Source organism: Sturnira hondurensis, unplaced genomic scaffold (assembly GCF_014824575.4).
Source record: "Sturnira hondurensis isolate 20B ecotype Veracruz unplaced genomic scaffold, ASM1482457v3 Scaffold0010448, whole genome shotgun sequence".
Classification (NCBI taxonomy): Eukaryota; Metazoa; Chordata; class Mammalia; order Chiroptera; family Phyllostomidae; genus Sturnira; species Sturnira hondurensis.
Genome location: NW_028083079.1, coordinates 2,581,927 through 2,596,182, shown reverse-complemented (window position 1 = coordinate 2,596,182; position 14,256 = coordinate 2,581,927). Strand labels below are relative to the sequence as shown.

The 14,256-nt window shown below is 47.3% G+C and overlaps 1 protein-coding gene across 1 annotated transcript in view; it reads right to left on the bottom strand.

Moving 5' to 3' along the window:
- The window catches only part of PAPPA (pappalysin 1), a 224,054-nt gene that overhangs the window by 83,781 nt on the left and 126,017 nt on the right, over nt 1-14,256 (bottom strand). The window contains 1 exon segment of the mRNA XM_037059146.1: nt 11,137-11,330. Within this exon segment, the coding sequence (XP_036915041.1) occupies nt 11,137-11,330 (194 nt within the window).

Sequence of the window (14,256 nt, the reverse complement as noted above, 5' to 3'; positions counted from 1 at the left end):
CATGTGCCCACTCTGTGCCAGACCCTGTCCTTGATCTTGGAGTACAAGGCAGTGAACACAGGAAAACAACAACAAAGCCCCTGTCTTAGGACAGCTAACATCCTGGAGTGGCGGGGGACCACAGAAGCCCCAGTAGCAGGACGGGCTTTCAGGACGCCCTTTCCCCATGACCTCACACTGTGGCACGTGCCTCATCGGTAACGTAGGGATAAACCAGGGGACCTAAGAAGGTCCTGCTCACTGTAATGTAGCCTGCCACGTAAGGGGATCACTTGGAGATACTGATTTGTCTGTTGAAGCCAATCATAAAAGAGACATCACCAGCAGACACGGTTGCCAACAGCGTCATCCGAAGAATCCATGAACAGTCTCTGAGTGTTCTGCTGGTAGCCAACCCTGTGTGAGGTCCTGGACACACCTAAACGAATAAGGAGCCCAGATCCTCAGCTGTCACAGGCCATTTGGTATGAAAAACTACAGGCAAGGGCAAATGCCAACTCAAGGGAAGTTTACGCTCTGGGCCACTGGGTGACTTCGGAAGGGAGATGCGCTGTCAAAGGCGTGAGGGTGGCGCACAGGCTGGGGCGGTGGGGGCAGACCACAGGGAATGGGTGCCATATGGGCTGGACCTGAAGGTCAGCTAAGAGAGGTGGAGAAGCTGTAATAACCGTGTACGGTTTCAGGTGGGCACTGGGTGTATCACGGGAACACTTTGTAAAGTATATGACTGTCTGACAACGATGCTGTACACCTGGAACTAACACAAAATAATACTGAAGGCAAAATACACACACACTTTTGGTTAAATTTTTAAAACTATTGTAAAGAAAAAAAAAGGTAGAGAAGTGAATGATGGATGTTCCAGGCAGGAGAAGTGGAAACCTGAAGGCTTGTCCAAGGACTGCAAGTCGACCCATCTGCCTGGGGTACATCCGTAAGGCCACACACAGGCTGTGAATGAAAGCTGGTACGGGTCAAGCAAGGCCCTGTCTGCAAAGGCTATTAGACGTCACAGGCCATGAGAAACAATACAGAAAGCTTCACAGGTGAGAGATCACTGAAACCAATATTTATTGTGAATTTCAGAAAATGTATTCTAAAGGCAAAAAATCATCCCCCGAGCATATATGCACACTTAAAAGATTTAAGACATCATCTCACCCAAGATTAATGTGTCCTATCTCACCTGGGAGAGAGAGAAATATTATTTTACAAAGTGTTGAGAGAGTTGGCATGGTGTACTAGAAAGCGTGTGGACTAGGGGGCTAAAATAACTGGATTGGCTGCTGTTGCACCTCTTGGAGTAGGGGACCCTTTATGAGCCTTGGCTTCTCCCTCTGTGAAACAGGAACACGATTCCTCCCGCGTAGGTTTGGTATAAGGACTGAATGAACTTGGATACCAGGGACTGTCCACCAAGCACTGTTTCAAGTGCTTTCTGTGTGCTACTGGCTGGAATCCCCACAGTCACCACTTGATCTTCCTGTTTTACAGGTGAGGAAACTGAGGCCTGGAGAGGCTCAGTCAGTTGCCTGGGATCTCCCCAAAGTGGCGGCATTGGGATGTGATACACTCCTCCTGTCTGACAGGGAGCCCACGACCCCCATGTGGTTATTTAAATTCAAATGAATTAAAAGCTCAGTTCCTCAGCCCTGAATGGGTAGCTTGGTCGGTTAGAACATCATCCCAATATGCCAAGGTTGTGCATTCGATCCCTTGTCAGGGTACACATGGGAATCAACCATGAATAAGAGGAATGACAAATCCGTGTTTCTCTCTCTCCTTTCCTCTCTCTCTCTAAAATCAATTTTAGAAAGTTTAGTGCCTCAGTTTCTTGAGCAACATTTCATGGGTCCAACATAACAGGCGGCCAGAGGCTACTCCACAGGACAGTGCAGGTTCAGAACACGTCTGTTATCACCGGAAGTTCTACTGCACAGCTGACGCGGAGCCTGAGCCCTTATTGATACAGTACTGCCTTCTCTGGAACATTCAACTCCCACCCACGGCTCTTCCATGCATGGCAGTTTGTCCCCTTCCTCGAATCGCATTGCACTGACACTCGCTCCCTGGACCACAAGGACACCTTTGATGTGCCTGTCGGCTCCCACTTCTCTGCAAAAGGAACGTGCACAAATGTATCTAAGGGTCTCCTGGCACTTGGGTCTAGCTGAAGAATTAGGAGAGTTGGAAGAAACCCATTGCTGGGATAGCAGAGAGGGCTGAAGGCCCACTCTGGCCTGGTTCTGTAGCGATCCCATCCAGGCTAATTTCAAAAGTCAAGAGATGGGGAGAGAGTGCATATAGAGGGCTTAAAACACACACACACACACACACACACACACACACAAAATTGTATGCATAGCCAACCCAACTCCCCTCAGAACCCCATCCTTTGGGCCTGGCTTGAGAACGTTTACTTGCAGACTCAGAGAAATGAGCATGTGGTTCTGGAGACAGAACTCAACACTGCACAGCAGCCGGCTCAGCAAGCCCGACTGACTCCTGCTTCCTAAGGGCCTCCCAGCCTCAGAGAGTGAACGCTGTTTACATTTTTTACATGTTTCTTGGGTACAGAACATGAAACTAAATTATACAGCAAAGGCCATGCTGGCTACATACCAGTGCCTCCACTTAAAACAACAATAATTTAAAAAAGAGAAGAGAAGCAAAGGAAAGAATGAAGAAGGGTCCTAAGGGACTGGCAGGACGGGATGAAGGGGTCTGGTCCTGGACCTTCAAGAGGAGGAGAAGAAGACGTGGAGAGCAAAGACAGTACGATGGCAGTCGGTCAGGCATGCGGAAGAGGGAAGACACAGCCAAGGAATCTTCCCAGAGGGCCCTGGAGCGGGCTGCCAGGGCTGGGGCTGCTCCCCGCGGGGGGACAGGGAAGCAGCCCCAAACCGCAAACCCTGGCTTGTTCTTGGGCTGCACAACAGGAGTCCGGGGGCGAGAGGGCGGTGGGGGCCATCCGCGCTCCACGTGGCCCCTCTCCCACTCCAGCAACGCATTTTTGCTGCATGATGAGGAATGCTAGGCCCCGCCTTTTATTTAGGCTCTCCCTCCCCCGGATGGACATCCCTCTAAGGTTAACTCCATTTGTCCATGTAGGACAGCAGGTGGCCGACATCTGTCTTTTCTTATTAGAGGACCTATATGTCAGTGGCCCCTTTCCTCCATGCACATGACAGACGGCTGGAGGGCAGTGGTTGAATTATTCATCTCAACCTTCACCCACTGCTGAAAGCAATGCTTTGGATATACTGACTCTGAATCCAAACATCAACAACTATCTCATAACAGACAGGAGAGGAAGAGGTTTAGGGAAGTTGTCAAATTTTAATTAAGTGAAGTAAGGCCGAGCGACCCTCAAAGTCTCTCTCTGCTTAGATTTCTGTGACCAAAAGAGTGTTCCTTAAAAAGAATAATACAGCCCTGGCTGGCATAGCGCAGTAGATTGAGCACAGGCCTAAGAATCAGAGGGTCACTGGTTCGATTCCCAGTCAGGGCACATGCCTGAGTTGCAGGCCAGCTCCCCAGTGGAGGGGCACGTGAGAAGCAACCACACATTGATATTTCTATCCCTCTGTTTCTCCTTCCCTTCTCCTCTCTCTAAAAATAACTACAATCTTTAAAAAAACTCAACTATTAATATCAAATAATAATAATAATACAAATAAAAGTAAACTAACTTAATCATTGCTAATTGGATCACTCAGTTGCTAAAACATCATCGGCAGAAAGAAGCGTTTCTTAAAAAAAAACTTCTCATCTGCTGCTACTGGGACGAAAATGACATTTCTGGCTCAGCTGTCCCAGCCTTGCCCAAAGTAAAGAGCTAGGAAGTAGTGGACCCTAGAACTGAGAACAGGTTGATCTGATCCTCAATCTTATTTTTTTCTTTGAAAGTTTCATCCCTCAAAGTTTTCAAGGTCAGTGGATGAATGAGGGAGAGAGGAAACATGAGAGAGCCAGGAGGAGAGTCTGATGCTGGGATTCTGAAAAAATTGATAGGTTTAAAATCCCTCTCCCAACCCAGGCTCCCTGACAAGTTGAAGGCAGTTAGAGTGACCCAGGGGCCCCTTTCTGATATAGGCACTATTGTTTTTCACTGTCCTGGAGGGATTTTGGGGTGCTCCACACCAGGAAGACAGGCTGTAATGGGCCGTGGGACTTTCTGTTCTGTCTCCTTAGATGACTTGCACATGTGCTCTGGAAACAAATTTCAGAAACCACCAGGAGAAAGCGGATCCCTTGGGGATTTGAGAAAACTGCTTGGAATCTTCTCTGGCATTTCAGCGTGTTCCCTTCGCCTCTCCTTTCTGCACCGAGGGCAGATGCCGTCCCATTGCACCAGTGAGAAGAGCTGCATTGCTTTGCCGAAGATACTTGTGGGGAAGGGACAACCCTCGCAAGTAACCTCAGCACTGGGTGCTGAATCCAAGATTTCTCTCTGCCCTGTGCAAATAATGCCATCCAGAGCACTGGAGAATTGCTTACCCATGCAAGATTTCTGAGCGAGGCTTTGTCAATGTAATACCGGTGGTGTGGTAAAAGGAAAGTAAGTGGAAGACCAAGCTTCACAGGTGAGATGATGCATCTCCTTGAGATGCATCTGCTTCTTCATTAGGAGAGAGGGGAAGTAAAACTTCTCAGTCCTCTAAGGGGCCTCCAACTGCTCCGGCTGGCAGACAGGGGGTGTTCCCTAGATGCCTTCCCTGTTCTTCAAATGAGTGTCAGATCCTCTTAGCCCTCGGCTTAAAAGCTCCGAAACCTCCCCATCACATGCAGGAGACAGTCTAAATTTCAAGCATCTGAAGGATGTCTCCATTTATCTGTCTAGCTCATGTCTCTAGACTTTCTCCTGTTTTGTAGTGGCCATTTTTTTAATGTCTGTCTGTCTGTCTCTCCATTTCTGCTCCCCCATCTCTCTTTTTTTCTGTTTCTGTATCTCTTGTGTTTCTTTTTCTCTGTGTCTCTCTCTTTCTGCCTCTCCCCTCTCTGCTCACTTCTTTCTCTGTTTCTCTCTGCCCCTCATCTCTCTTTCTTTCACTGTGTCTGTGTTTTTCTGTTTCTTTCTTTCTTTCTGTCTGTCTGTCTCTCCCCTTGACTTTGCTCTTCCATCCACACTCCTCTCCTGTCCCCTAATTTATCCTTCTAGTCCCAGCTTGGCAACCCCTCCCACAGGAAATATCTCCCCATCCTCCTTTAGGCTCCTCTGTCCCCTCACTGACTGCATCGTTAAGTGCTTCTGGGAGGATTTCTTACCCTTGCACCCAGAGAACCTAGTGGGTATCTGCTCCCTTCCTCTGGACACAAGGATGAAGATGATAGATAAACAGTCCTGCTCTTCTGGCTCAGACTTGGTGGCCATCAAGGAGGACATACACATTGACATCTTCAGATTCCCTGGGCATAGCACATGGCTTGTGACAAACCTGTAAACTGAACAGAATTTCCTCTTCCCTCTACAATGGTCTTCTGTGTGCTTTTCTCCCCTTTCCTCCCATACCCTAGAAATAATCAGGCATGCATGCAAAATCTAAGAACGCTTTCTTACACTCAGGGGTTGACAACTTGAAACATTTCCTATGTTTCTTCCACATTTCCACACACTTGTTTTAAGTGCCTTTCTGAGGAGGCCAACACTTACCCTGAAAGAATGAGGGCTTGCAGGTGGAGACCTAGACAGCATGAGTGGGGAGATACTGGAGAGATCTGAGAGGGGGGTGTCCCACTTTCCTGGTGCCCCCTGAATGCACACTCCACACAAAAAGCAGTGAAGGACGGCAGCAGCCCCAGCCTCCACCCCCACGTCAGTCACTGAAGCGGGCGGAGCTACCGGGTCCAGCCCATCAGCCCTGTGTGAGCACAGGGGCCTGTATCCTGACTCTATCCCTGGGAGGCTAAGCCCCACAGCTAGTCATTCAGCTCAGAGACTTACCGTCCTCATCTATCAAGTGAGAATAGCGACTCCTAGTTTTGCAGCCATTTTTGGAGGATTCAAAAAATAAATTGATGCAGAGCCTGGAGGAAGTTGGTAAATGTTACTTTATCATTTGTCCAGGACCTTGTAAGAGTGAGCAAAGGACTTTTCCATCCCTGCACGCTGGCTCTCACCCCGGCTGGCCAAGTGAGCTGATAGCAATGTGGCTTCTTCCTCTGGGTAACTCCCTCTGAACCTCACACTCTCGGGTCTGGGCTGGGATTTCTGGACGGACACACCCTTCTGTGAAACAGTAAGCTCTATGAGAGCAGCAAAAAGGCCAGAACGTCTCTTCAGTTTCTCAGAATGCCTGGCACAGTCCTGAGTCCGTAGGAAACATTTGCTAACACAACTGGGTTTAACTCAACCAAATGTTGACCGAGTTTCTGTACTGTGGGGGTCACGGCGGCCAGCTGTGGGGTAAGGGTGTGGAAGGGAGCCTACCGTAAATGACAGAGGGAATTAATCTCGGCATTGCCCAATAAGTGGGAAACAAAACACCCAGTGGTAAGTGGGTTTTTTTTCTGATTTACTTCCTTAATCTCCATCAGGTAGGTGCTGTCCTTCCCTCTTTCCAGAGGAGGACACTTAGCTTCCCAGAGTACACACTTGCTCAAGATGCCCAAGTAATAAAAGAAGCTAGGAGAGCCAAGCCCCACCCACAGGGCTTCACCCATCTGCGTCCATGATCTCTACCTGCTCACATATCTCAGTGTAAAATTCAAATACATGTCTGTTTGATCAGATGAATAAATAAATTAAGGCAAAACTGCTGACACAAGACAAGTTATGATTTGTATTCTACTAAAGGCACAATGTATTATAGACAGGCCAAGAAACGGGTAAAGCGACTCAAAATGAAGAGTCAAAGAACAGATGTGCCCACCAACAGGCTGATGCAATATCAGCTCAGAGACTCAATTACAAAGGAAGTAGAGATGCCTCGGTCTCTAATGTAGGAATGTCCTGCACAGTCACCAGCTCAGCTAAATAACTCCTGTTGGGGAGCTTTCTCTGTCTCAAGGCCCTCCATCCTGCAGTGGACAGTTCTCATCTTTAGAAAGGTTTTCTGTACATTGCTCCTGAAACTACTGGAAATGCTTAGTCTAAGTTTTACTGTTAAAGGATTAACTAAATAAATTGGTTGGTTGACTGAAGGTCCCTAATTCTTGGGAGAGCACTGCACATTCCTCATAGTCTTAGTGGTTCCATAGCTTCCTGGGGACATCACAGGAGGAGGGAGGTAGCGCTAGGAGAAGAGGAAATGGGCTTTGGTGGGAATGCTGGGGGTTGGGAGAAGGATGAGGGAGTGTCTGCATTTCATTTGGCAGCTCCTGGTGTAAAGGGCCAGAGAAATCTGAAATGTGGAGCCGAGAGACAACAAGATGAGATCTTTGTAAAGCCACATTTAAACCAGTCCATTTCTGAGGCTCCCAGACGAGAGAAAGTGTGATTCTTTGAGTTCATTTCCATTTCTGTTCTACCTCAGGGAATTCCTGAATTCCTCTGGGCCAGGAAGGTACATGGCCAAAATATCCAAAGAATGTCTCTTATTATAGGGTGTTCAGCCCAGTTTGCACAAGTGGGAAGTTTGGAAACTTCTGCTAACATTTAGTCACACCCCCAAATGGTACACAAGTCCTATACCCAATTGTGTACCAGTTGGATATGGGACTAAATGTTCAGGGCGGAGTAACTTGGCCCTAACCAAATCTGCAGATTTGCTGGAAGAGAATGGATGAGGAACGACGGAAACTGTAAGAAGTGGAGGGCCCTTAGAAAATACAAAAGGAAGTCTGAATGGGTTTTCTAGACTTCTACAGCACAGGGAGTGGCGCTGTTCTGCAGCGGCCACGTGGGAACCTGCCCACGGACTCTGACGGGGCTGCTCCTCTCCACGGACGTCTCACGCCGCAGTCTTGTGCACCCACAAGGTCAGAGGTTGGGTCTTTCACTTTTTTGGTTTCTTCCATCGACTCTGGCACAGAACTAGGCACAGAACTCCAACAGGCACCTGCACGTATCATTTCTACAGCATCGGGGAGAGACAGCATGGGACAAAACTGGTTTGTAAAGAGAAAGTGGGGGCTGTTGTTCTTTCGTCACTGCCCAAGTTCACGGAAGTCCTAGTAATCACGAGGGGCCCAGGCAACAGGACCACCTAGTCAGGGGATGGAAGCAGCCCGAACGCAAAGACATGGGCAGTGACCACGCATCTGGTAGAGGAGGATTCAGGTCCAGCATGGGGTCTGCACAGGGACACCAGCATTACAATCTGTCCGTTTACCAGGGGTATTTTTTCCCAGGGATATTTTCTCCCAGTGGTATTTTCCAGGAATTCAGTTACTTCCGACTTTTGAACAGGACCACATATTCCTGAGCGTCCACTGTCATCTTCTACAAGATCAGTCTAATCCCAGATTTTCCACTTATGGGCTGTGTGACCTCGAGGACGCCGCTCTACCTTCCAGTTTCCTCAAGGCAGGTAATCATTCTTAGCTTGAAGAAGTGACCAGGGGATTGGCTATAAGATGTATCTGAGTGTTCAGCGTGGGGGATGGAGGATCTGGGTAACCACTGGGTCCCTACCCTCACTTTCTTGTCTCTGCTTTGGTTCCCCCTCTCTGCAACAGTGATCCTACAGGGCTTATTCCTGTAGGAATGTGTATGTGTATGTACATGTGTGTGCATGTGTAAAACAGATGGAGACAGAGAGAGAGCAAGAAAGGAGGAGGAGGAATAGGGTTTAATTGTGTCGGGGGAAGGTGTGTCTAAGTACCTCCCAATTCCTTCTCTCAAGCCATGATCCTCTTCACTGGGGTCCGTGACAGGGTGAAAATGAACCCCTAGCTTCCTCGTATCATTGCCCAAGGGAATGAGGGCCACGGTGGTACTTTGTCCTTCTTGGCTCTGTTTGTCGGAAGGGAGCTTGTTTCCACTCCAAAAAGAGCCTCACTTACAGCTACACAGGCTGTGTGTACAGGTGTGTACCTGTGTGTGTGTGTGCATGGTGGGGATGCAGAGTGTGAATGATTTCTGGGCATTTGTTTTCCGATGGGGACTTCGGGAGACTGTTCAGCAGCCCTCCAGGCTGCCCTGCCTGGCCCTGCACCCAGCCTGCACACACACGTCCCCTCCCCGACCCTGTATTCTCTACTCTCCAGCGAGTTGATCTCATTATGGCAAATTTAGTTACAGCTGAAGTCTCCTTGTAACAGAAATTATGTCCAAGCCCAGAGTAATGGAACCTAGTCGATTTCATTAAAATAAAATTGGTTGCAATGAATAATTCAATAGGGTGATTTTGTTTCCTCATCTCTTCTTTGTAGTATTCATAATGATTTTTTTAAATTGGATTTTTGTTTAGGAAGAGATCATCGCCCATAACTCCCGACAGCCCCCACTCCTTACACAAGTGGAATAATTGCCCCACGACGTCTCTTTCTAACGCTAAGACTGGAGGAGTCTCTCTCTCCTTTCCTCACATTAGCAGCCTTTCTCTCTATTTCTCACAATACCCTTCAGGCGATTTTTAAGCCCAGCTGCTACCTCACTTCCTGCGCGTGCGAGATTCTGAGTGTGCTGATAATTCTGTTGATTGAATGATGCTTCTAAAACATTTCTAGGAACGGATGCCAGTGCTGAATTTGGAGTTCTTGGCTCTACTGCCACCCAGCCCTGCCCTTCCTGGGCGGTCATGGGGACGTGATCCTTGAACATTTTCTCTTAGTGTTGTCCATTTGTATGTAGCGTTGTGTAAGCATGTGTGTTCTTGTGTGTGCACACGTGAATCTACAGCCAATTAAATACACATTTCCTGAGAGAATCTAGTCTTATCTAGATCTTGTGCTTGAAGGTGAGGGGACAGAGATGAATAAAACTCACAACAGTTATCGAAGAACCAGTAGTCTAAATAGGGCAGTCAGATACACTATTAGAGTCCATGCAATTGGGACTGACCAAAGACCCAAGATGAATTCAGCAAGCACAGAGTTGGCACAGGGGAAGATGAACCCTAAGCATTCATTCATGCATGCATGCATGCATTCATTCATTCAGCAGCTGGCGCTGTACATGAGAAGCATCAGGGAATACTGTGTTCCCATTTCTTTCCACCCTCCTCAAGGCAATCATAAACAAATGCAAATGAGGAAAGAATGTAATGAATGTAAACATCAGCAAATAGACAAACGAAAGAAGATCAGATAAACATTATAAAGTAAACATTATAAATGATGTGTACCCATCTTGTAACTCATCCATGAGTTTTTACTGGGTCCCAGATGAATCACATTTCTCTTTCACTTAGAAACCAGGCATATTCCCCCTGACCCCGAGTCAGGGAAAGAGTATCAGAGAGAAATGGCTAAGAATAATGACTCATCTACAAGTCCGGGAGGCAAGCTGGCCTCAGAGATGGCCACAAGGCCAGGCGGTCAGAAGCACTGAATCGTGTCTCTGGGCAACGGGAGTCTCAGAAGAAGGCAGGTGCTTTCTCAGCAGCATAATTGGAAAGGGGGCTCTGGGGACAGCACAGCCATCCCTAGAATCACAGAGGCTCTGGTGGCCCCCAAACTCTACTCCCTCAACTAAGCCGCAAGTCCTTTGGGGAAGAACCCTGGGACGTAAATAGTGTGTTAGGGGACTGAGGAATGAGTCACAGCTTTACAGAGTTGGGAAGGTCCTTGGAGATCATCAAGCTGAACAACTCTCTAATTTAAAGATGGGGAAAAATGGGGGCCAGAGAGATGGGAAGACTGGTCCAAGGCCACACAACAAATTTGCAGAGGGTGTTTGAGGAGCACACAACTTGAGACCCCACACACAAAATGTGGGGCTCTCCGCCAAGAATGTGTTCATGCCCCATTGAATCCCAGTGGTATGTCCAAACTGGAATTTTTTCCCCAAATAGGAATTATAATAGGAAGGGACAAAGGAGGACAATCATGGCCCCTACTATATGGATGTTCCCTGAGAACATGTCTAATCCCTGAGAAGCAGTACCCATGAGGCCCTGTAATTATACATTTGGCTACAGAGATGGTCAAGCGACCCTTCAAATGACACTGCCTTGGAGGTGGGAAGCCCCGAGGGGCAGATCAGAGATTCAGAATATCTTCAGGAAGTGCCACCCATGGCTGGGGTCTTACCTGGGATGCTGCTGGCTGGCCAATGATGACCCAGCCTGGGCACTGCTGGTCCTGATGGGAAACTGAAGCATTGGATGCCCACTGATCCAGGAACCCCTGGGGCGTGTAGACACCACAGTCCTTGATGCTAGTTTTTTCTTCGAACTCCTCACATACCCCATCACCATCGTGGAAATAGCACCGGCTGGGTTCATCTGCAGCAGAGAGACATGGGAGGGAGAGAACAGACAGATAAACAGATAGCTGTTTATCCTTTGGTCTCAGCTATCAGCAGCAGCTGTGGAATCAGACCTGCAGAACCATCAGTACTGTTAAGTCCGCCCCTGATCATTGCAATCCATTATTATTCAGCCTCTAAAAAAGATGAAAATCCTGCCATCTGTGACAATATGAGTGAACATGGAGGACTTTCTAGTAAGTGAAATAAGCCAGTCACAAAAGGACATATGTACACTCTATGATTCCCCGTGTATGTTATGTATAAAATAGTCACACCTGCGGAGTATTCAAGTAGAATGGCGTTTGCCAGGGGCTGGGTGGAAGGGGAAATGAATGACTGTTCAATGGGTATAAAATCTCAGTTATGCAAGATGATTAAGTTCTAGAGATCTGCTGAACAACACTGTGTTTATATAGTTAATAATACAGCACTGTGCCCCTAAATTTTGCTAAAGAGGGTAGATCTCACATGTGTTTTACCTTACACACACACACACACACACACACACACACAAGGCTCACAAACACTTTCCCCTTCATTACCTCAAGTGAGCCCACAGCAACCTGGTGAGGAAAGTGTTATTATTTTAATCTTAATTTTAGTCTTTCAGATTAGGAAAACCAGATCTCACGTTGTCACTAGCGATTTGCCCAAGGTCACACAGTGTGTTAATGCTGGGTCCTGGTTTCAAACTCAGGTTTTTACTTTCCAAGTTCTGGGTACGTTATCCGACTCCACAGAATTCCGCAGCTGCAAACAGGTTTACTTAACTCCAGGAGGATTTCGATTTCACAGGAGGAGTGAATTTATGTACATGAGAGGCAGTGGCTTCAGTCCCAGCCCTGGAACTAAACCGCTCTGCTACGTTACACACGACGTTTCCCTCTCTGGGCTCAATGATCATTTTTATAGACAAGGGGGTTCAATGAGCACCCCTTCCTGCCTAATGCTCAAGGTTCTAAGGGCTTGTTAGACACTTTAGGAATTTCAGGTAAGGTCAACCAAACTCCCATGTAACTCAAATCACAGCAAAAGCTTCTGCTTGGGGCAACTGAAAGGGGCAGCTGGTTGAAATGATTCTCACTCGCTACAACGACCAACACCACGGAAGCACAGAGCTACTGAGATGCCTTCTAGGTAGGAAGGACCTGTGCAGGTTTCCTGGAAATTCAACACAGAATAATACAAGGAGCAGTCCAGATGGAGCCAGCCAGAAGAGATCACCCTGCCTATATTTTAATAATTCAAACATCAGGTATTCTGTGCTAATTTCCCAACTCTTCTAGGCAAAGTTATATAGCCCTTCCTATGCGGGTCCCTGTTTTATAAAGATCCCCACCTTAACACATATCATACTATACGGTGTGCATCCTTTAAAAGACTGTGAGCTCCTTGAAATCTATCCCTGTCCAGTGTCTTAGGTGACCAGACAATTGATCATCCACACTAGTGCACTTTGAGAGTAAGAGATTCTATAGAAACTACTGCAGGGAATAGGCACACACCCTGGGAAAAGCTGGATTTCCCAGGCAAATCAGAACACGTGGTCACCCTAAAGACATTGCCTGATCTAAGACATCCTTTCCATATTTACTCCAGAATTAGGGAGTGGAACCCCATTTCCAACCAAGATTTGACTTTTGTCCCTTATGACAGTTGATTAATTTTGCATAGTTACCCCCCTGCCCAGCCTCTGGCCCCCCATCCAGAATACAGAAATGAATGCCCCAGCTAGGACAACCTGTTGGTACAGCCACAGAACTCACATAAAATGGACACACGAAAGCTCTGCACTTTCTAAAACAAGGACCTTTATCTTCTAAGAGGTGAACTTCTTTCTAAGGGACTGAATTGAATCAGCTTGTGAAGTCAGTACTCACTGGCAACACTTTCAAGAAGCACTTCCCATAATAGGAAGAGCCCAGTCGAATAGTCGTAAGGCTTGGATTTCTAGGATGCTGTTTGCAGGAGTCACCGAATACAGGGGCAGCAGAATGTTGAGCCCCTTCCAAGCTCCAAAGTCCCTTGTTTATTTCTGCAAACAGTTTACATAGTGAAACACTATCGAAAGAGCCAGAATAAATCAATTCATTATAATTCAATTATTTAAGGATGAGTTGGAGCCAGCTGAGGACTCCAGTGACCAGTAGCTTGCCTGGATTTCAACATGGAAAGAACACAGGCTCAGTACTTCTCAGGAGCTCTAGCGTCCTGGTGAGTGTGGCCAACTGACATATAATAAAACTGAAGCCCCAAACCCAACAGTGACCGGCCATCCACCCAGACTTTACTCTTTAGAAACCAATAAAGGGAATTTCAAAGAGCACAGGTTTGGGCATTGGGCAAAACCAATTTCAAATCCTAACTCTGTAATGTATAAGCTATGTAGGGCTGAAATAAAGTTACCTAATGCCACTGAGCCTCATGTCCCTCATTCAAAAGAAATAAATAAAAATAAGCATGGAGATGATAATATTTACCCCGTGTTTTACAGTGATTTCCTGAGATAGCGTGTACAATGCCAGGCCCCCTCCCGGCATTTTATCTACTGGAACACTAAGAGCCATTGGAAGTCAGGCGTCTGCAGAACTGAAGTAGAAGCCTGGCCTTTTACACCTAGCAGAGAGGTTCCCCCTGGCCCCCCCCCCCCCCACCCCNTCAGGTTCCCCCTGGGCCCCCCCCCCCCCCACACATGTTGTATCTACAGAATAATGAAAGCACAGCCTCGTGCTGATAAGATTACAGGGTTGCCTGATGCTTGGTAATACCTTTCTCCTCTTCCACTATGAAGACAAGTAGACTAAGATTATAAGGTCATAGAGGATCTATTCTCTGAGATGACTTAATTTACACCCTCATCAAAGGGACCTCAGGGTGTCAGGAATTGGGGCTAGAGTTGA